Source organism: Pelodiscus sinensis, chromosome 1 (assembly GCF_049634645.1).
Source record: "Pelodiscus sinensis isolate JC-2024 chromosome 1, ASM4963464v1, whole genome shotgun sequence".
In the NCBI taxonomy this organism is placed as follows: domain Eukaryota; kingdom Metazoa; phylum Chordata; order Testudines; family Trionychidae; genus Pelodiscus; species Pelodiscus sinensis.
This window is the reverse complement of record NC_134711.1, coordinates 148,358,787-148,382,732: the sequence shown is the minus strand read 5'-3', so window position 1 is coordinate 148,382,732 and position 23,946 is coordinate 148,358,787. Positions and strand designations below refer to the sequence as shown.

General features: G+C 41.8%; 1 protein-coding gene across 10 annotated transcripts in view; it reads left to right on the top strand.

The window, feature by feature from the left end:
• The window catches only part of SLC35A5 (solute carrier family 35 member A5), a 49,475-nt gene that overhangs the window by 16,665 nt on the left and 8,864 nt on the right, over nt 1-23,946 (top strand). For 8 of the 10 annotated variants that reach the window (XM_075906822.1, XM_075906797.1, XM_075906805.1 and 5 more), the window contains 2 exons: nt 2,254-3,040; nt 4,266-6,860. In XM_075906822.1, the coding sequence (XP_075762937.1) occupies nt 2,254-3,040; nt 4,266-4,334 (856 nt within the window). In that variant the 3' untranslated portion in view covers nt 4,335-6,860. Of the gene's footprint in view, nt 1-2,253; nt 3,041-4,265; nt 6,861-23,946 lie in introns of those variants that run through there. The other 2 variants (XR_003090888.2, XR_003090889.2) reach the window with 2 other exon arrangements.

Sequence of the window (23,946 nt, the reverse complement as noted above, 5' to 3'; positions counted from 1 at the left end):
GGTTGGGGTGCTGAGCAAGCCACAGGCTTGTGGATGTGCAGAAGTTTGGGTTGGGGAGTGTGAAGGGCTCAGGGCAGGGAGGTTGGGAGTATGATGGGCTCCGGACACAGATTTGTAGTGTGTGAATGGTGCAAGTGTGTTATGGCAGAAGACTGAGGATATGGGGGTGCAGGAATTTGGGCATGAGAGAGGCTCAGGACAGGGGGTTCCAATGTATGATAGGCTCAGATTTGGGGTTGAGGTGGGGGATACAGGAATGTTATGATGCTGTGTCCAGATGGGGGCTTGCTGGCCAAGCTTAATTTTTAAATAAAATATTATGTCAAACACACAAGATTTCAGCATTGATTTTTCTGTAGGTCAGTAACCCCTGACTCAAAACAGGTTCCCTGCCCCTCATATAAATAAATACAATCAGGGCCACACAAGTGAGAGACAAAAACACAACCCCTCAAGCCTCACTAATGTGGCCCCAGCTGTGCTGGTGGAGGCAGGAGACAGAATGCTGGGGCAGGGGACAGAGTGCTTGTGGGTGCCAGGGCTGGGGACAGGGTGCCAGTGCAGGTGTCTGGGGCAGGGTGCCAATGGGGGCACAGGACAGGGTGCCAGTGAGTACTGGGGCAGGGTACTTGTGGGGGTCTGGGCTGGGAGAGGGGACAGGTACTGGTACCTGGGGATCCTGCAGCTGTGCGCCAAGGCCCAGGAAATGCATGGGGTGCTCCCCCGTCCCCCAAACAGCAGCACGGTACCTGAAACTCTTGCCCGTCGCACACCTGATGTCTTCCTGCACAGGGTGGGAACGGGGGGAGGAGGCGTCCTGGACTGCGCCAGCTGGAGCCAGTGTGCTGGAGACTTTATTCCCCTGCTGCCCTCCTGCGCGGCGGTGGGGGAATGTCCCGGACCGCACCAGCTCCAACCGCTCGGTCAGCTTGTGCCTTGCTCCTCACAGCAGCGCGCGCTGCCCGTGCAGCTGGAGCCGGTGTGCTGGGGACTTTATTCCCTGCTGCCTTCCTGCACGGGGGGGGGGGAGTCGCGGACTGTGCCAGCCCCAACCATTCGGGTGGCGCGTGCCTTCCTCCTCCACTCCCCACGGCAGCACGCACTGCCCTAGCAGCTGGAGCCGTCACAGTCCCGGACCCCACCCTCTTCCCCGGGTGCAGGAAGGCAGCAGGGGAACAAAGTCCCCAGTGTGTGATGGACCGTCGTTTTTAGGTACCATGTCGGCTGTTGAGGGGCGGGGGGAAGGGAAGAGCAACGCATGCACCTCTGGGACCTGGCGTGCAGTTGCAGAACTTCCTCCAACCCTGCCAAAAGCCTGCGCTACCTCCATTGTCCCTGGAGGTAGCATCAGTACAGTGTTCGTCTTGGGAGGAGAGGGGTGGCGAGGGAGGGACGCCGAAAGCCTCATGATCGACTAGTTGGGCCCCCAGGATCGACCAGTCAATCACGATCGACAGGTTGGTGACCACGGCTCTAACCTATTTCCATGGAAATGGTAGCTGTCATTTTTAGCTGCTGCCTGTTAACTATGTTATCTAATGGTTCTTTCCTTAAATGTGCCATCTGTACAGAGTTTCTTCTCTGTGTTCTTATATCGCCATTGTGAGTCAGGCAGGGACTCCCCTAGGACAGCTGAAGTGAGGCTCTGGAGTTCCCTGCCTCTTTCTTTTCTGAGATGAAGGTTAGCGCAGGGGTAGAGAACCTCTTTTGTTCAGGAGCCACTGATCTTCAGAAAATCAGTTGGGGGATACAAAAGTGAGAAGCAAACTCCCTCCCCCCAGCAAAAAAAACCTCGCTGACCTGGCCCCAATCAAATAGGTTGGAGCACCAGGGCATCCATGCAGGGGAGCCAAGGCTCAGGGCTTAGCCCCCAGCAGAGCATGCTGGTGCTCATGCTTCAGCCTCGGCGGTAGGGGGGCGATGAGGCTTGGAAACTTGCTGTGGGGCTGGAGCATGAGCATGGGCTTTCCCCATTGCAAGAGGATACCCTGAGCCTTGCAAGATAAGGAGGTGGGAGGGATCCAGCCTGCAGGCTGGAGGCTTCTCACCCCAATCTATGAAATCCCCACCCCACAGAAGTTAATGGGAGTTTTTACCATCTGCTCAAAGGAGCTGAGATTTTACCCTCTCTCAATGTCTCTGGATTTGTGGCTGGTATGGAGCTTTCTTTGTTGATTACATAGTTTGTATTGAAGATGCTGAACATCTGTCCCAGTATCCTAAAGGACAATTTTTTTTTTTGTCTACACACAGACGGCAACTCTCCTTGGTGCAGTGGGCTTCTTTACTCATTTTATTCCTGTCCATCATAGCCCTGACTGCAGGAACCGGAAGCAATCAGCACAGCTTGGCCACACATGGATTTCATCACAACATGTTTTTCAGCTCATCTAATCGCTGCCTTCATTACATGAAGTCAGAGGAAGAGTGCTGGGGAAAAGACAATTGTACAGTAACAGAGTTTTTTCCCAGCTTCAAGTGGAATTTCACTGCTACAACTACAGGAGCTTTGAAACCTCTCCGCCTCGGCTTGGGCCATCTGCTCATAATCATGCAGTGTTTCATCTCCGCTTTGGCCAACATCTATAATGAAAAGATTCTGAAGGAAGGGGACCATGAAAGTATCTTTGTGCAGAACAGCAAACTCTACATTTTTGGAGTGCTTTTCAATGGGTTGATGCTGGGTCTGCGCTCTGAGAACCGCTGGCAGATAGAGTACTGTGGCTTCTTTTATGGCCACAACGTGTTCTCTGTTGCACTTATTTTTGTGACTGCCTTCCTAGGGCTGTCTGTGGCCTTCATCCTGAAATTCCGAGATAACATGTTCCATGTCCTGACTGCGCAGGTCACCACTGTAATCATCACCATTGTGTCCATCATCATCTTTGATTTCAAGCCTTCTCTGGACTTCTTCTTGGAAGCACCTGTGGTGCTTCTCTCCATATTTATCTACCATGCCAGCAAACCTCAAGACCTGGAATATGCCACTCAGCAGGAGAGGAACAAATTCGTTGGTGAGATCTGGGAGCGATCCAGTGGGGTAAGGCTTTGAAATTTTGTCTCTCTAGTTAACTCCCTTTCTCATAGATTGTTTACCCAGTTGCCCATTCAGCATTAACTGTGCATGTGGCTAGACTCATAATTCAACCAAATTGTCAATTTCATTTAAATGACACAAGATCTGCAATCTCAATCTTGTAAATAAATCCTTGTTTTAACTCCATAAATGTATGAGTTGTTTCCTCTTGTTTCCTGAGGCCTGATCAAAACCTTACTTCGCTGTGACCCTGCAGCAATCTTGGGTTTGATTTAACATTTTCTTTTAGCATTTGCAATCAAATTATCCATCAAACCCAGATATGGTATTATAAAAAACAAGATAAATTGTTTAATCCATTTTCGCAGCCCAGGTTCAGCTAAATGCAGAAAGTAAACATTCAGTCTGAATGAAAGAAAAATAAATAAGATATTTGAAAGTTTTTGAATTTTAACAGTCTAGGATGTTTATGAAATTCAGGTAAGATTTTTTTCTTTAAAAAACCCAGATAAGGATATTTATATCAGATTTTCAACATGAAAGTTGTCCTTTTTCATGAATCAGTTCCTCCAGCCTCCTGCTCTTCTATGACTGAAGACCCAGATGTTTAGAATCTAGGAACATTTTTGTGAGAAAGGGGCTTGCTCCCAGACTTCACCAATTGAGGAGTAGGTTTGCAGTACGTATACTATATTTATGGTCTGTGAGCAGAAGAGGGCACTGTCTGCATTTAGTCCTAGGAAACTTCATTTGTCCCAGTAAAAGTATAACCGTTTCATTGAAATTCTACACAATGCTATGGCAGATTGATATTTAACGTAACACCTGCAATCACACATTTATAAAATCAATCACTGCATGTTTCAGCATATGTAATTAATTAGCTACAATACAAATTACTCAAACCTATGTATTTGCCAACATAAATAAGGGACATGTTTAGCTTAACTGAATACAATGCACCTGGAAAAAATTCAGGAAGTACACCAGGTAAAATGGTAAATATTTAGCTATAAAAATATCTGGGGACTGTCTTTCAGAAACAGCTATATACTATATCTTACGCAAGGATCTTAGTTTCCCAGTTCAAGAACTTTTTAAGTCCAGGTCCTTGATTTTATATTTGTTACTGGACTGCTTCAACGTAAGTATTTGTGCAATATTAACAAGAAGAAAATTTGCTAATGCTGTTAATATGTTCTTCCCCTCTGTTTTTTGACTCCTGTAGGATGGAGAGGAGCTTGAGAGACTAACCAAAGCAAACAGTGATGTTGATACAGATGAAGATGCCTTCTAGCATCAGCTTGTGCAATTGGGTGCTGGATATTCTCCAGGAGAGCAGTGCTTGGTATCTTTTTAAAATCTAGGGTAGTCCCTTTTTTACAGGTGCAACAGTTAAGACTGTTTGGAGGGTTTTTGTGATTTCAGAGGATTTGTATTGTATTTTTTAAGTTGTACAAATACAACACAACTCCAAAATCAGCATAGGTTTGTCCAGGTTTGGGGGTGGGATGTCAGATGAGGAAAAAAATGAGTAAAGCCCCTTGGTTAGAAGAACTAGAGAATTATAATTTTGAGACTATATATAAAGTTTTTTTCTCTTCTCACACTAGTATAAATCAAAAGTTAATTCCAGTGCAGTTAATGATAAACCAGTAATCAGAGTGTTATAAGTGGAGAATTCAGCCCTGACTTAATGATCTGGGTCACATGGGTACTATATTATGTATAATAATCTAGTAAACTTGGTGTCCTCAGTTGTACATGTTTGTCTGCCATGGACTAGGGTTGTACTTGCCTCACTGGTTGAGGGCCTGATCCTGTAATCCTCACATCAGTGGTCAGTTGAGAGTTGTCCTAACATAAGTGCTTTAAAGATATGAGGCACGATATAAGTGCAAGGTATTCTTATTTCCATGGTTAATTGGTATCATACATACTTCTGTCATTAGTTTCCACAGCTGCAAAATAAGTTTCCTCTCTACTGCAATGATTTGTAGGAATGGCTGGTCTTGTATGTTCTGAGAAACATTATGCCACATTATAAATACTTTCTGTTTGTTTGGTAAGGTGGTGATTATTGCACAGTGGCAGAGCAGTTTTCCTGATATTCAGAAATAGAAGCTATTTGTGAAGTAATTTCATTCTTACTCTACATAAAAATTCAGTTTTCCCATCATAAGAAATCAAGGATTTTCATTCTATTTAACTAAAAAAACTAGTTACTTTATGTCCAAATTCACTGTAAGTGCATTTCATCGTATTTGTAAAGACAGACTTTTAAATGTTAAAAATAAACTTGGCCCAAAATTTTGATTTTTTGTAAAAACAAGCATTAAAAATAATCTCTAAGAGATATTTGTGTAGCCTTTAAAAAATACAGCTGAATAGGTTCTGTTTAGACCAACATTTTTCTACAGTGTTTGCTGCCTAGTTGATATGGACTTATGTTAGAGCAGGGCTACTCAACAAGTGGCCCGGGGGCTGCATGTGGCCCGCGGCCCGTTTGTTTGCGGCTCGTTGGTAGGAGTTGAAACAAAAAAAATAGTCAATATAATGGTCTTCTGTTGATATGCATTTTAGTAGTTAAATTCCTGGACTGTCATGGCTCATTAAAAGTGCTGTCATATGGGTGGAAATTGGCTAAATATTGCATTTTATTAATATCAACAGAACTGATTTAAATGGAGCCTGCGTGTTGTGTAGTCTTGCCTTAATCTTTGTATTCATGCCCATCAGTGTGAAAGAAGCTATTTGCATATATATTTGCATGTATATGCAACCACACTTAAGTTGTGGCCTTCGGCATGTTCTGTGAGTATCATTATGGCCCCTGGGGCTTCCAAAGTTGAGTAGCATTGTGCTAGAATGTGGGATGGTCTAGAATACTTAGTCATACTGCAGTGTAGCGAACTAGACTAGATGGCGTATCGAGGACCTTTGTAATCTTACATTTTTATGATTCTATGGCCCTGACAATGAATGTAACTAGAAATTGTAGGGTAATTTGGAAAGTCTATTATTGTCCAAGCTGAGAGAAATAGTGAGAAGTCTATTCACCTCTGAAAATGATCTTTTTTTATTCCGTGAAGTACGAGCTGGTAGACTCAATGACTCACGAGTCTAATCCCTTTTCTTCCATTGCTTCACTTTTTTGCCTTGTCTCAGTCATTTCAGCTTCCTGCCTGAGCTTCTCCATTTGTAAAATAGAGATAATACTGTTAATCTACCTCACAGATGTGTTCTGAGGATCAATTATTGTATTTTTGTGGAGCACTTTAAACAGTAAACTATACAAACACTGAAATGTGTTTTAATAATCAAAATGGTTAATAAGAAGATAAGAATAATTATTTTATTTTTAAATATAAGGCCAAATTAATTTTTATGTTTCCGATGCGTTTTGACACTAGCCATAGAAAGCACCGGTAAACCCAGATTAATCAGAGTCCCTTTGAATGTTTAACTGAACAATGTCCTTTCAAACATACCATTTGGATTAGGCATATATTATTCCCTATTACAGGTTCAACTCTTGAATGTGAAGAAAAATGTGTGGTATGATTGTGGTCCAGCTTTTGACTTTACCACAGTTTTATGGCTTCAGAGGAGTTCCTTCTTATGTGTGCAGGTGTAACTGTGAGCAGAATAAGGCCTATTGAGTTCAGCAATTCAACATTGTATTGCATTCTGTGTGACACTGCTGTTTCCATATCTACTGGTGCCTATGATACATGACCACTTCGTAAATAGGTGTTGTTTTACATGTAATTTATTATGCCTAATTGTGAAACCAGCCTGAATAAACTAAAGTTCATTATGAGATGATTGCATTGTAATTTATTTCTGGTTTGAGCTATGTTCATGATTTCATAGAGGAGGCAGCAAACTAGAGATACAGTATTTATTTTCTCTAAGTATACACAGAAACTCAGCATATTCTCAATGATCCTAGAACATTTGACAGCTGCAACATGAGATAGGGTGCGGTATATAATGACATTTGTTTATTTCTGCAAGTTAAGCAATTTACGTGTAATGTCTTAGCTATATAGGGTTTCCTGACGCTAGTAGCATTTTACACCCACTCTGCACTATTATATATGATTATGCAAGGTGCTAGGTAAAGTGGGTTGAAAATGGTTGCTGCCTGATTAAATGTTGCTGGAAGAACATCTGGTGATGTGAAATGGGATCCATATAGTTCAGGTAAACTTGAAAGAAGAGGAAGAAAATTTAGAAGAAATCAAATTAGTCAGGAAAAAAAAGCTATAATTTTTTCCTTTCTATGAAGGGTCTTTCACAGTGGAAACATCCATGGTATAATTCTTTACCAAACTACTTCTTAAAGGGTTATTTCATGATGCTATGCCAGAATGTGCAGCAGCTACTGATGTTTCTCAGTGGGCTGAAGGAAATCCTGCCTTTGAACTTGTGCTCCAAAATTCATGAAGCTATGTGTTCTATAGCTCATTAATGTACACCCTCTGCCACACTCGATCAGTTCATTGGTTCATCAAGTGTGATAGCCAACCTCCAGTAGTACCAAAACCTGTCAAGTTGTATATGTTGTTTTCTCTCCAACTGCTGCAGAAGTCAGCTCCTGAATTGCATGTCTAACTCTAAAGTTGGGAGCAATTTCAAGTTAGGGCCACACTGTGGTTCTTCATTTCAGCCCACGCTATATAAAGAGCATTATAACCATGCCATCTGGGTAAGTGGCAGCAGATAGGACACAGGGTACGGCTAGACTACGCCAGTTTTTCCAGGATCCCGGAGGTATTCCAAAAGAACTGTTCTGTTTCCAGGGAACACGTTTGCTCTTCCACTTATTTTGCAGAAGAGCAAACGCCGTCTTTAAGAAGCCCCACGAGGAATAAGGGGGCTTCTGAAAGAGGGTTTTTTTCCAATATTTGGCCAGTCTAGATGGGTCAAATGTCAGAAAAGCCTCTTCTAACAAAAGAATTGGAAAAAGCTATGCAAAATGCGCAGTGCATTTTGTGTAGCTTTTTCCAAAAAACCGGTGGAGTCTAGCTGTACCCACAGTAATGAAGAGCCTGGAAGGTGAGGATAAAAACATCTGAGAGGCATGCACATCTTCTATCAAATCAAAAGTGGTTTACTTGGACTCACTAATTCTATTTTCAGTCTAGGTTCTTTTATGCTGGAAGGGCATAACAAATGAGATCCCGCAGGGATAGTTCATGGTCTGAGTTTGTTCAATATCTTCTTCAATGATTTAGATAATAGCATAGAGAGAACACTTATAAAGTTTGCAGATGATTCCAAGCTGGAAGAGATTGCAAGTGCTTTGTAGAACAGGATTAAAGTTCAAAATGATCTGGAGAAATGATCTGAGGTAAATAGGATGAAATTCAAGAAGAACAATGCAAAGTACTCCACTTAGAAAGGAACAATCAGCTGTACTTATACAAAATGGGAAATGACTGCCTAGAAAGTACTGCAGAAGAGGACTTGGGGATCACTGTGAACCACAAGCTGAATATGAGTCAACAATGTAACAGTTGCAAAAAAGCTAACATCATCCCGGGATGTATTGCAGAAATGTTGTGAGCAAAACACGAAGAATAATTCTTCCACTCTGTGCTGATTTAAGCCTCAACTGGAGTTCTGAGTTCACTTCTGGATGCCACGTTTCAGGAAAGATGTGGACAAATTGGAGAAAGTCCAGAGATGAGCAACAAAAATTATTAAAGGTTTAGAAAACATGACCTCTGAGGGAAGATTGAAATAATTGGGTCTGTTCAGTCTGGAAAAGAGAAAACTGAGAAGGGACATAGCAGTTCTCAAATACATGAAAGTTTTTTTACAAAGAGAAGGGAGAAAATGGGCTGTGCCCACGAAAGCTCATGATACCATCTACGTGTTTTGTTAGTCTATAAAGTGCTACCAGACCATTTGTTGTTTTTTCCTGAATAGACTAACTCGGCTACCCACTGAAGCTTTTTTTTTTTTTTTTAACCTCTATGAGAATAGAACAAGAAGCAATGGGTTGAAATTGCAGCAAGGGAGGCTTGGGAATTAAGAAAAACTTCCTGTCAATCTGGTTAAGCACTGGGATAAATTGTGTAGTGAGGTTGTGGAAGTTCCATCATTGGAGATTTTAAAGAGCAGGTTAGACAAACACATGTCAGGAATGGTCTAGATCAACTTTGGAAGCCCCGAGGGCCACAGTGATACATACATCACATGCTGAGGGCCACAACTTAAGTGTGGTTGCATATACAGTAAAACTCCAATAGTCCGGCATCCAATAGTCCGGCACTCCTGATAGTCTGGCATCAAAATGGCAAGAGTCTAGTGAGTGAGCTTCAGCAAAAAATGAGTCACAAGATAACAGCGGCAGCAGCTGAACTGAGCAAAAAGGGTAAAAAAGGCTTTAAAAAACTAAAACATTACAATATACAGTATGTACAATAAAAAGGGTTAAGAACACTTCATATACAGTATATATATAACCAGCTTATAGTACCTCCTGATAGTTCGGCATATCTGATGATCTGGCACCACCTAGGTCCCATAGGTTCTGGATTATCGGAAGTCTACTGTACATTGTACATGCAAATAACTTCTTTCACACTGAATAGCATGAATACAAAGATTAAGGCAAGACTACACAACATGCAAGCCCCATTTAAGTCAGTTCTGTTGACATTCATAGCATGCAATATTTACCCAATTTCCACCCATATGACAGCACTTTTAATAAGTAATGACAGTCCAGGAATTAAACATGTATCAATCGAAAATCATTATATTGACTCGCCATTGTGGAGCATGTTCCTAGCGGAGGCCATGTTCAAAGGATCCCACACGTGGGCCACATGTGGAGCCTTGCATAAACCCAAACCACTCTGCAGGCCGGAATCAAATGGGCCGCGGGCCGCATGTTGAGTAGTCCTGGTTTAGATGATACTTAGTCCTGCCATTAGTGCCTGGGACTAGGCTAGATGACTTCTGGAGGTCCCTTCCAGTTCTATGATTTTGCTACCCTAGTGTCCTCCCATTTTAGGGAAATCTATTGATGTCTATTTGAACTCTTGGTATGCAAAACAAGAAAGTGCTTAGACCAGTGGTTGGCAAATATTGGCCCGTGGGCTGGATCTGGTTTGCCAAGGTTAGCCCATGGTGGGCTGCTGCCACTGTTATTTACCTACGCCTCCACAGATATGGAGGAATGCAGTTCCCGTTGCCAGTGGATTATTTCTCACAGCTCCATTGGCTGGAAACAGTGATCTGTGGCCAAGGGGAGCTGCAAGAGCCTGTACTTGCAGATGCACAGATAAATACAACGGTGGCAGCCCAATAGGGGCTAGCACTTGCAAACTGCTGCCATCTTATTGCCCACCCATAGCTTGGAGGGATCTGATGGGAGTGCAGGGGTGTTAATGAAGTAGACTAGGCCTTGAGGCTGCCTGCTGGAGACCTTGAGGCCATGTCACACACCACTGCTTGAAAAGGGCAGTAGAGACATTCTCCAACCTGCCTAGAGTGGCTATGTGGGAAGGGGCTATGTGGGAAAGAACCAATCAGGGCTCAGCAGGCTCGAATACAAAGAGCTGTAGGGCTAGAGAGAGTTCAGTTCCTTGCTAGAGCAGAGGTTGCTTTAGGCTGTCTGGTGGACTGCACCAGGACAAGGCCCTGAGACAGATTGTGTATGTCTTGGCAGGAGGGCTGAGTGAGTGTAGACCCACAACAAATAAGAGTGCAGGTGCATGCACTCAGCCAGGGTGTGCTTGCAGAGGGGAGTGTAGTCTTGTTACAGGGGAAGTGAAAGACTCAGCAGCTTTCTGGAAAGCCAGAAATAGGGTTATAGGCCTTAAAAGTATGAAATCATCAAACCACAGTTTTGGGGGAGGAACCTACTACAAATGGCCAAGATCCCCAAAACCACATCCCTAGGCTAATATCGACATGCAGGTTTCCAAAGGCTTCAAAGGATTTTTCTCTGGTTTGTCCTTTATGGCAAGATCAGTAAGTTCAAGTAAACATTGGGTTTCCATCATGTTAGTTTTCTCATGACACTACTCAATGTAAGGTTTGATTTTCCCCCTTTGATTTCAGTGGATTTGCTTCCTGATCCATAGCTGTGTAGTACAGCGAATGAGCTACTGTAGCCCACGCCAATGTAGATGATGTGGTCCTTAGTTCTCTCTTGCCTGTTGTACTGGGACATTTGAAGCTTAATTAGAATTAAGCTTATAAAGAAGATTAAGGGGGGACATGATAGCGGTTTTCAAATATCTAAAAGGGTGTCACAAGGAGGAAGGAGAAAATTTGTTCCTCTTGGTTTCTGAGGACAGGACAAGGAGTAATGGGCTTAAAGTGCAGCAGGGGAGGTTTAGATTGGACATTAGGAAAAAATTCCTAACTGTCAGGGTGGTCAAATATTGGAATAAATTGCCAAGGGAGGTGGTGGAATCTCCCTCTCTGGAGATATTTAAGAACAGGTTAGATAGACATCTGTCAGGGATGGTGTAGGTGGAGCTTGGTCCTGCCTTGAGGGCGGGGGGCTGGACTCGATGACCTCTTGAGGTCCCTTCCAGTCCTATTATTCTATGATTCTATGGTTCTATGAAATTGTGCCCTTGGCTTGTTGCTGAGCCATCCTAGGAAAGGCATTGTGTGTTGGGGAGCCATTGTTGCTTTCTTACTCATCCCCTCCTGAGGTGGAGAATAATTTACTGCTGAGCTATGTCTACATTGGCATGATCTTGCACAAATACTTTTAGCGCAAGAGTTTTTGTGTTAAAGTATTTGCGCAAGAGAGCGTCTACACTGGCATGTGCTTTTGCGCAAGCAATGTGCTTTTGCGCAAGAGCATCCGTGCCAGTGTAGACGCTCTCCTGCGCAAGAAAGCTCCGATGGCCATTTTAACCATAGGGCTTTCTTGCGCAAGAAATTGATGTTGCCTGTCTACACTGGCCTTTTGCGCAAGAACAGTTGCAAAAGGGCTTATTCCTGAGTGGGAGCATCATAGTTCTTGTGCAAGAAGCACTGATTTCACACATTACACGCCAGTGTAGACAGGCAGCAATTTTTGCGCAAAAGCTGGTGCTTTGGCACAAAATCATGCCAATGTAGACACAGCCCCTGGTGTATGCCAGCACAAGTTGCTACTCACCATGCTGTGCTGGCTCAACTCTGCTTGCCAGTACTCTACTGCTCAAGGTTGCTGCTTTGTGACAGGGAGTTAGTAGGTGTCTCTACATGTTTGGACCTATGGTCTGGGGCATCAGGAGGATGGCAATTTAGGGTATGTCTACACTAGCCCCCTAGTTCAAACTAGGGAGGCTAATGTAGGCATTTGAAGTTGCAAATCAAGCCCGGAATTTAAATATCCCGCGCTTGATTTGCATCTTCCCGGCCAGTCGCCATTTTTGAAATTTACAAGTCCGGACTAACTGCCCGCGTCTACACGCAGCAGGGACCCAGTAGTTCGAATTAAAGCCTTAAATCGAACTACCTGTTATTCCTCCTGCAAGGAGGTTTAACAGTTAGTTTGATTTAGGGGTTTTAATTAGAACTACCGGATCCCTGCCGCGTGTAGACGCGGGCAGTTAGTCCGGACTTGTAAATTTCAAAAATGGCGACTGGCCGGGAAGATGCAAATCAAGCGCGGGATATTTAAATTCCGGGCTTGATTTGCAACTTCAAATGCCTACATTAGCCTCCCTAGTTTGAACTAGGGGGCTAGTGTAGACATACCCTTACCTCTTAACTTTGTTGTATGGGTGTACAATCCAGGCTACATTCTAGGAATCTAGACATTAATAAAGCATTTTAAGACATGGGTGAAAAGCAATGTGTATGTAAAAGTAGCATCCTAGTTCCTCACTTCTTAATATGTTCCTCTTGGGGGAGCCAGCGACCTTTTTCTAACACATTTTAAAAAAGACAATAACTCTCAAATTATGTCAAGTATCAGAGGGGTAGCCGTGTTAGTCTGAATCTGCAAAAGTGGCGAGGAGTCCTGTGGCACCTTATAGACTAACTGAAGTGTAGGAGCATAAGCTTTCATGGACAAAGACCCACTTCGTCAGATGCATGCTCCTACACTTCAGTTAGTCTATAAGGTGCCACAGGACTCCTCTCAAATTATGGTTGCAATTTATTTATTAGTCATTACTTTCTTAGTGACACTTAGATGAGAAACTTCACAACCAGACTCATATTTTTATACTTTTATGGTAGCTCATTAACAGAGAGAAAATCCTGCCTGCTTTAACCCGTACAGAATATAATCAGAAAATTCATTTAAATACAATTTCCAGATGCATATTTTCATTGAGTGGCAATGGTCTGTTTTGGGAAGGGAAACAATTAATGCAAAAACCATCTTAACTGTTAACATTTCAGTTGCTGTAAGACACATTTCATTGCTTTCCTTTACGTGCAACTTTGTAGTATACACTATTTGCCTGAATTTCCTGTCTATAGCAAACATAGCTGTCAACCTTAAACTATTTCCAAGAACAACATATGGAACCATTAGCTTTATATAATATTTCATTTAAAGAAGAGTGACAGCGTTTACATAAACTTCTCCAAAGAGTTTCCCTACATGCAAAGTCTGAGCACATAAATCAACCCAACACCTTTAGAGACTGAACATCAAACCAGGTCTGACAGTCTCCAAAACCACACTCGCGGCCTCCCTGCCTGAAATTTCTGTTTGAAGACAAATGATGGAGAAAAGCCCTTTCTTAACTTTATAAAGTGTCCTTAGTGTAGAGGCAGTATAGTCCAATGGCTAGAGCACTGGATTGGGACTCAGGATTCTAGCTCTGCCACTAACGTGTTGGATGACCTTGGGCAAGTTGTGTCTCCTTATTATGCCTCAGTTTTGCCATCTACAAAGGGAAAAGAATGATTCTGACTTTCATAAAACGCTTTGAAACCTACTAATGAAAAGTTCATAGGGTTACCAGATGGTTTCAAAAAAATACTGGACACACTTGATCTCAGATGGGGTGAGGGGGAGTGGGGCTGGCCGGGGGGAGCAGGGCTGGCTCGGGGAGATCTGGGGGGCAACCAACCGGTGGGAAGCAGGGCTGGACGGAAGAGGGTTTGAAGGAGCGGGACTGGCCGGGAGGGGATTGGGGGAGGAGGGGCGGAACCGGCCACTGGGAAGCAGGGCTGGCCAGGAGGGAGTTGGGGAGAGCGGGGATGGCCGGGGGGAGATCAGAGGGAGTGGGGCTGGCCGGGAGCGGGGTGGGCCGGCCGGCGGGGAGCAGGGCTGGCCCGGGTGAACGCAGATCCCGGGGCACTGCCCGTCCCTCACATGGTCCCGGCGGGGTGCACAGGCAAGTCCAGCTCCAGGAATTCCATCCTGCCCCCCCACTGTGTAATTGCCTACTGCCTGTCTGGTAGACACGCTCACACACTGTGAGCGTGTCTACTAGCCAGGAAGTATGCAACTACATACTGATACTCATGATAATAATAAAACTTACTTAATTAGAAAATACCGGACATTTTTATGTCCAGTATTTTCTCAGTTTGTTTCCCGGACAGAAAGGTCAAATACCAGACTGTCCGGTTCAAAACCGGACACCTGGCAACCCTAAAAGTACAGTATAAGAGCTAGGCTATTACTATTTTTCCAAGTTCCCCAATGTAACAATGTCAAGCTGGGAAGCTGCAAGAAAGTCATTCTACTGGAAACTGGGAGGTATGTGAGCCTTAGAATGATAAAGGCCTTTTTACTGATAAACTGCAAAGGAGTTAGCTTGGCTCAATTAGGGAAACCTAACTCCAGTTAAGGGCTGCCAGAGATCTTTGGTTAGAGAGGAGGAGGAGAGACAAGTTGTTGTCCAGCTAGACACAGAAAGTGAGAGGTTGCTCTTTTCTCTACGTGGGGAAACCCTCAAAGCAGACTTCCTGTTTTAGGGGTAAGGACTGATAGTCCGGGACCAACAGCAGGACAACATCACTCCTCCACAAAGAGGGCACGCCTAAGGTTTATGTTTGTAAATTGGTTTTCCTCTTGTTGGATGAACCCTCCTTAAACCTGCCCTCAGACCTACCTTGTGAGAACTGATAGGAGAATTCAAAGAAGGGGAGGACACACACTGTGTGGGGCTGATTTTAACCCAGGCCATGTCATTGCTGGAGGAGAGGGGGACGGAGGAGGTGCCTTGCGCACCATGAAATCTTGGTTGAAAAAAATCTGTAAGAAAATGGAATGATACTTCCATGCTTGATGTATTTACACCAGGCCTAATCATATGGAGACATCAGGTATGTAACTGTGGAGATGCACCAACCTGTTTGTCTATACCTCTGGGACAGGGAAGGGTATTGGGGCCAATCCAACTTTTGAGGAAGTCTTTCCATTAATTTCAAGAGGACTGGTTGGAGCCGTTAGTGACGCTCTCTTGAATTAGAGAAGTACATCGTCAGGCCAGCAATAGGGAGACTGACTCCCACCCAGAAATGGGCAACTATTTTGGTGTAACCACAATAGTGAGTAAACATGCAGTATTGTAGAGGAAGGTGTGACCATACTATCTTCCACAATACTGTTCTCACAATTGACATTGTAGAAGATAGTAAATTGACATTTAGGAGAAGAATGGCTGACATGGCCTCTAAAAATAGATTAGACAGAGCATTATCTCCAAAGACCATTCCAAGTTGTGTTGTTTGGGGGAGAGCATCCCCACCTTGGTCAACAGCCTCAACCTTGTGCTAAAACTCTAAAAATAGCTAAATAGGCACTGGCACTCTCTTCTCTAGGCTTCAGCGATGGAGCCATTGTTTGTACACAACTATTTAATCTGGTAGCACAAGCCTAAATCTATTGACCTTGGAATGGAGGGTCACTGCTGATATACCTTTGGAGCCAAGAGCCAAGAATGCTGGAACTTATTAGCCATTGAGCATTTTAAGTTTCTCACTCAGATTTAAGAAAATAGTTTTATGAAACCTAATATGAAGAGAGATTTTTGTTTTTCTTTAAGAACACATTACAATAGTATTTCTTTCAGTACATTTCACCATTATTGTGAATGCTGTTGTGTTTGGATTGGTAATAAGAGAGAGTCTAAAGGAAAATGACCTGTTTAGATATGAACCAAAATCCTTGGAATCTTGCAAACATCCAGAAACTCCAAAACCTCATTCTCTATCTGCCATTCAGGATTGCTTCATTAATAGGCATAAAAATATGAGCGTAATATATCTGCATGAAGGATAGCTAAGCATGGCTAAGTTTCTGTTTGCTCTAAGAAGGGCAGAGTGAAGGTTGTTTGTGAAACTAACGATATACTTTCAAATATTGGGGCTATTTGTGTTTTTTGGTAAAGTAGATCCTTTTAATTTGGAAGTTTCCAGCCTTCTAATGTTTGTGGAAGGTTTTGAGAAAGTTATAGTGTTTTCTTAAGGATTTTTAGCTAGCTATGTGAGAGATTAACCTTGATCTGAATTAAAGTTTTCTAGCCCGTGGGACTTGATAAGGAGAGACAAGCTACAAAAGTCAGACCTGTTATGGATATCAAACCCCATCCTTCAAAATTCCAGTTTGTTCAGAAATGGGGATTTGTTGGGTCTATCAGATACGGGGGTTATCACCAAAATTTAGATCCATGTTAAGAAAACCCCTAAATCTTGCAAGTGTTCAGATGGAGAGTTTTTGTTTGAACTTACCTCTATAAATAGACAGTCACATAATTATCTTTAAGAGTGCACAGGTCAGTGTCTGGTGCATACACCATTTTGTTCTGAAATCTTGATAAACTCTCAGGATCTTGCCTATTTGGTTGAAATTTTCTATTTGTTTAGGCATGTTAATTCCATTCTCCCCGACCCCAAAACTGGGCCTTTCTGCTAATTCTTGATTTGTAGTTTGATTTACTGTGCATCCATTTAGGCTATGCCTAGACTGCACTCTAAAATCAAAAAAGATACGCAATTTGCAGTATGGAAATTGCATATCTTTTTTCGATTTAATTTTGAAAGAGGCTATTTCAAAATTTGGCACATCTACATGGTGCCAGATTTCAAAATGAAGTGCTCTTTTAAGCTATCCCTTATTCCTTGTAGAATGAGGTTTACAGGGATGGTGAAAGAGCATGTCCATTATTTTGAATTTTTTTTTTAAATAGCGGACACATTCTTTGGATATGGCATTTGGATGTGGCATTGCTATTTCGGAATACTTGCAATGCAGTCTACGTTCTCTTAGAATCATTGCAAAAATACAAAGACACAAGAATGTTTTAAATGATTAAGAAATCTCCTTAAAATGTCTCCTTTTGTCTAAAGGAGTTGTAAGTGTTAGGGAAACATCTGGCATGTCTTACTCTACTTCTGCCTTAGTGCAAAATGGTCAGCTGCTTAACCATCTTGACATAAGTCAATCAGCACTTACTGTCTTAAGCAGTGTCATAGGACCTCACCCTTTCCTCTAAGACTTACTTCAGTTTAGCTCATTATGTTTTATCATTCCTTCTTGACTTTTTAAAATAAATTCTTTTCCTGCTCCACTTCAGCTGCTGAATTGCTACCGGAAGAAACAAGGCTGAAAGAGGGAAGTTACAGTTAATAGTCTTTTTTTCAAGATGGCTCCTTCCAGAGCCAGCCATCTCCCACAAGCCTTAATCACCACTCCCTATGTAGGGAGTGAGGCTAAGATCCTCAAAGATATTTAGGCATCGGACTCCCATGATTTGAATAGGATTAAGCACTTACAAACCTTTGAGGATCTGGGCATGAGTTATCAAACTGCCCCCATGATGACTAGGCCTCTGGTGCTGAAAGGGAAGGTGGCTTCAGAAGCTGGTAGGGCTTCACTCTTCCCGTACTTACCGGAACTCGATATGGGGGTGGGCTTTTGAGATCCTTTCTAAGGGAAACACCTGGTTTTCAGCGAGGCCCTTGTTTTGCAGAATTCTGTTCTCATCTGGGCTGGGACAAAGGTTTTCAACAACTTGCTTAATACCATGCAGTGGGTTGTACTTTGACACTTCCTTGTTTCTGTCCTGTGGCTGTGACCACTGATAAGAATCCTCTTCCAAATATATCCATCAGTGTGATGGTTGGGATATATATCAAGATGCCAGATCAGAGGTCAAAGGTCACCTAATGTGCGTTCCACCATGGCAGCCGCTAAATAAGATATATTTTGTTGTGAGGCCTGATTGGGATATTCCTGAGTTTTGCTGTAAGGCCCTTAAGAGTTGAATCAGGCCTTTAACCTTTATTGAAATGAGTAGACTGACTCTTTCCCATTGGTTAGAACCCTCTAGGAATGAATTTTCTAAGCTCCTATATTCAACATAGTTTCCTTGACTAGGGTGAAGATCATATTTTTAGGCTGCGTGTTACAAAACAGTAAAATAGAAACTGGTATCCGGCGATATTGCTTATGGTATGGTATAACTAGTACAGTTCTCTTAAAAACACACTAGTAAGCATGCAAGTTAGAGAAACCACAGCAGAAGCAGAGCTAGCTGAATAAGCATGTCCTAATTTTTACATAGATTTTTGTAAAAAAAATAATTGTCCTTTCTTTGGGGGAAGGAGTAGAAGGGGGATTTGAAATTTAGATTGGCTCCAGAGTTGATGAAGAGAGGAAATGGAATTTTCACCAAAATATCATTAGAAATTGTTAGTTGAAATGCAAGTAAAAATGTTTACAAATATTTTTGAAATAAATGTTCCTTTTTGCTTGAAATTCAAATTTCTCAGCGACGCGATTGCATTTTGTTATGTTATGGATGAAACTCGGCTAAGTACAAAGTTGATCTATTATAAAAGAGATACAGTCTTTTTAAACAGGGTAGGTGAAAAAGGTTTTAAAAAAATTATTATAAAAGAGAGAATGCCCCACATGTCTTTGCTAAAATCTCCTTCTGTGGGGAAGTCCTGTGATGTGGTCTTCTGTATCTGTTCATCTGCACAACACAAAATTCTCACTTTCTAATAAATATACTTTGTTTTTCTCCTTGAAAAAAATATAAAAAAAGCATTACAATATCTATTGTACAGTTTGTATCCTGGCTACAGTATGAGGTCCATGGCCAAAAGGGTAGGGAAAGGATTTTTGTTTAATGCAAACAAACTTCAACTGGTGATGTCCACTGATTACATGGGTTAAACAATACAGAGGAGTCTTTATTGCTAAAAAAAAAGCATCAGTGTTATTGGTTTGAACTATTTCATTGTAAAGGCTTGTGGATTTTCAAAAAGGCAAATGCAATGTTTATTTAGGCTCTTGACTGGCCACTTATGGCTTGAACAGCTATTAGGATGAGGGCAAGAGGCAGCAGCCAAAGGTTAAGTTGCTCTATTTAGTATGGGTATCCGTGGTGGTAACTTTCATGGTGACGGTAGTCATCTTGGTAACCTTCCTGGTATCCCTGGTGATAACTATGGTAACCATACCCACCATACTCATCTTCTGGGCATCGCATGCCCAGCGATTGCTGAATTGCCATTTCCTGTCGCCGGAGCTGCATAGAATCAATCAAATCATAGACGATCACCATGGACCACATTGGGGAAGGATACCAGGATTTGACGTTTCCATCTTTCCCAACCAGAAGCATGGAAAAATATTCAGGGCTGATTTGGAAATAATTGCGGATGTCTTTCACCAGGTGCTCTCTGCCTCCAATATGTGATAGTGAGATTTCTAAGGCCGCATCTATACTCACCTGTGGATCGATGCTCCAGAGATCGATCTTTTGGCATTCAATTTAGTGGGTCTATTAAGGACACACTAAATCAAACACTGAGGGTGTCCCTATCAACACCAGGATTCCTACTCTTCATTTCTCCTGTCAACCTCTCACTGTGGGACACTGACTCCCACCCAGAAATGGGCAACTATTTTGGTGTAACCACAATAGTGAGTAAACATGCAGTATTGTAGAGGAAGGTGTGACCATACTATCTTCCACAATACTGTTCTCACAATTGACATTGTAGAAGATAGTAAATTGACATTTAGGAGAAGAATGGCTGACATGGCCTCTAAAAATAGATTAGACAGAGCATTATCTCCAAAGACCATTCCAAGTTGTGTTGTTTGGGGGAGAGCATCCCCACCTTGGTCAACAGCCTCAACCTTGTGCTAAAACTCTAAAAATAGCTAAATAGGCACTGGCACTCTCTTCTCTAGGCTTCAGCGATGGAGCCATTGTTTGTACACAACTATTTAATCTGGTAGCACAAGCCTAAATCTATTGACCTTGGAATGGAGGGTCACTGCTGATATACCTTTGGAGCCAAGAGCCAAGAATGCTGGAACTTATTAGCCATTGAGCATTTTAAGTTTCTCACTCAGATTTAAGAAAATAGTTTTATGAAACCTAATATGAAGAGAGATTTTTGTTTTTCTTTAAGAACACATTACAATAGTATTTCTTTCAGTACATTTCACCATTATTGTGAATGCTGTTGTGTTTGGATTGGTAATAAGAGAGAGTCTAAAGGAAAATGACCTGTTTAGATATGAACCAAAATCCTTGGAATCTTGCAAACATCCAGAAACTCCAAAACCTCATTCTCTATCTGCCATTCAGGATTGCTTCATTAATAGGCATAAAAATATGAGCGTAATATATCTGCATGAAGGATAGCTAAGCATGGCTAAGTTTCTGTTTGCTCTAAGAAGGGCAGAGTGAAGGTTGTTTGTGAAACTAACGATATACTTTCAAATATTGGGGCTATTTGTGTTTTTTGGTAAAGTAGATCCTTTTAATTTGGAAGTTTCCAGCCTTCTAATGTTTGTGGAAGGTTTTGAGAAAGTTATAGTGTTTTCTTAAGGATTTTTAGCTAGCTATGTGAGAGATTAACCTTGATCTGAATTAAAGTTTTCTAGCCCGTGGGACTTGATAAGGAGAGACAAGCTACAAAAGTCAGACCTGTTATGGATATCAAACCCCATCCTTCAAAATTCCAGTTTGTTCAGAAATGGGGATTTGTTGGGTCTATCAGATACGGGGGTTATCACCAAAATTTAGATCCATGTTAAGAAAACCCCTAAATCTTGCAAGTGTTCAGATGGAGAGTTTTTGTTTGAACTTACCTCTATAAATAGACAGTCACATAATTATCTTTAAGAGTGCACAGGTCAGTGTCTGGTGCATACACCATTTTGTTCTGAAATCTTGATAAACTCTCAGGATCTTGCCTATTTGGTTGAAATTTTCTATTTGTTTAGGCATGTTAATTCCATTCTCCCCGACCCCAAAACTGGGCCTTTCTGCTAATTCTTGATTTGTAGTTTGATTTACTGTGCATCCATTTAGGCTATGCCTAGACTGCACTCTAAAATCAAAAAAGATACGCAATTTGCAGTATGGAAATTGCATATCTTTTTTCGATTTAATTTTGAAAGAGGCTATTTCAAAATTTGGCACATCTACATGGTGCCAGATTTCAAAATGAAGTGCTCTTTTAAGCTATCCCTTATTCCTTGTAGAATGAGGTTTACAGGGATGGTGAAAGAGCATGTCCATTATTTTGAATTTTTTTTTTAAATAGCGGACACATTCTTTGGATATGGCATTTGGATGTGGCATTGCTATTTCGGAATACTTGCAATGCAGTCTACGTTCTCTTAGAATCATTGCAAAAATACAAAGACACAAGAATGTTTTAAATGATTAAGAAATCTCCTTAAAATGTCTCCTTTTGTCTAAAGGAGTTGTAAGTGTTAGGGAAACATCTGGCATGTCTTACTCTACTTCTGCCTTAGTGCAAAATGGTCAGCTGCTTAACCATCTTGACATAAGTCAATCAGCACTTACTGTCTTAAGCAGTGTCATAGGACCTCACCCTTTCCTCTAAGACTTACTTCAGTTTAGCTCATTATGTTTTATCATTCCTTCTTGACTTTTTAAAATAAATTCTTTTCCTGCTCCACTTCAGCTGCTGAATTGCTACCGGAAGAAACAAGGCTGAAAGAGGGAAGTTACAGTTAATAGTCTTTTTTTCAAGATGGCTCCTTCCAGAGCCAGCCATCTCCCACAAGCCTTAATCACCACTCCCTATGTAGGGAGTGAGGCTAAGATCCTCAAAGATATTTAGGCATCGGACTCCCATGATTTGAATAGGATTAAGCACTTACAAACCTTTGAGGATCTGGGCATGAGTTATCAAACTGCCCCCATGATGACTAGGCCTCTGGTGCTGAAAGGGAAGGTGGCTTCAGAAGCTGGTAGGGCTTCACTCTTCCCGTACTTACCGGAACTCGATATGGGGGTGGGCTTTTGAGATCCTTTCTAAGGGAAACACCTGGTTTTCAGCGAGGCCCTTGTTTTGCAGAATTCTGTTCTCATCTGGGCTGGGACAAAGGTTTTCAACAACTTGCTTAATACCATGCAGTGGGTTGTACTTTGACACTTCCTTGTTTCTGTCCTGTGGCTGTGACCACTGATAAGAATCCTCTTCCAAATATATCCATCAGTGTGATGGTTGGGATATATATCAAGATGCCAGATCAGAGGTCAAAGGTCACCTAATGTGCGTTCCACCATGGCAGCCGCTAAATAAGATATATTTTGTTGTGAGGCCTGATTGGGATATTCCTGAGTTTTGCTGTAAGGCCCTTAAGAGTTGAATCAGGCCTTTAACCTTTATTGAAATGAGTAGACTGACTCTTTCCCATTGGTTAGAACCCTCTAGGAATGAATTTTCTAAGCTCCTATATTCAACATAGTTTCCTTGACTAGGGTGAAGATCATATTTTTAGGCTGCGTGTTACAAAACAGTAAAATAGAAACTGGTATCCGGCGATATTGCTTATGGTATGGTATAACTAGTACAGTTCTCTTAAAAACACACTAGTAAGCATGCAAGTTAGAGAAACCACAGCAGAAGCAGAGCTAGCTGAATAAGCATGTCCTAATTTTTACATAGATTTTTGTAAAAAAAATAATTGTCCTTTCTTTGGGGGAAGGAGTAGAAGGGGGATTTGAAATTTAGATTGGCTCCAGAGTTGATGAAGAGAGGAAATGGAATTTTCACCAAAATATCATTAGAAATTGTTAGTTGAAATGCAAGTAAAAATGTTTACAAATATTTTTGAAATAAATGTTCCTTTTTGCTTGAAATTCAAATTTCTCAGCGACGCGATTGCATTTTGTTATGTTATGGATGAAACTCGGCTAAGTACAAAGTTGATCTATTATAAAAGAGATACAGTCTTTTTAAACAGGGTAGGTGAAAAAGGTTTTAAAAAAATTATTATAAAAGAGAGAATGCCCCACATGTCTTTGCTAAAATCTCCTTCTGTGGGGAAGTCCTGTGATGTGGTCTTCTGTATCTGTTCATCTGCACAACACAAAATTCTCACTTTCTAATAAATATACTTTGTTTTTCTCCTTGAAAAAAATATAAAAAAAGCATTACAATATCTATTGTACAGTTTGTATCCTGGCTACAGTATGAGGTCCATGGCCAAAAGGGTAGGGAAAGGATTTTTGTTTAATGCAAACAAACTTCAACTGGTGATGTCCACTGATTACATGGGTTAAACAATACAGAGGAGTCTTTATTGCTAAAAAAAAAGCATCAGTGTTATTGGTTTGAACTATTTCATTGTAAAGGCTTGTGGATTTTCAAAAAGGCAAATGCAATGTTTATTTAGGCTCTTGACTGGCCACTTATGGCTTGAACAGCTATTAGGATGAGGGCAAGAGGCAGCAGCCAAAGGTTAAGTTGCTCTATTTAGTATGGGTATCCGTGGTGGTAACTTTCATGGTGACGGTAGTCATCTTGGTAACCTTCCTGGTATCCCTGGTGATAACTATGGTAACCATACCCACCATACTCATCTTCTGGGCATCGCATGCCCAGCGATTGCTGAATTGCCATTTCCTGTCGCCGGAGCTGCATAGAATCAATCAAATCATAGACGATCACCATGGACCACA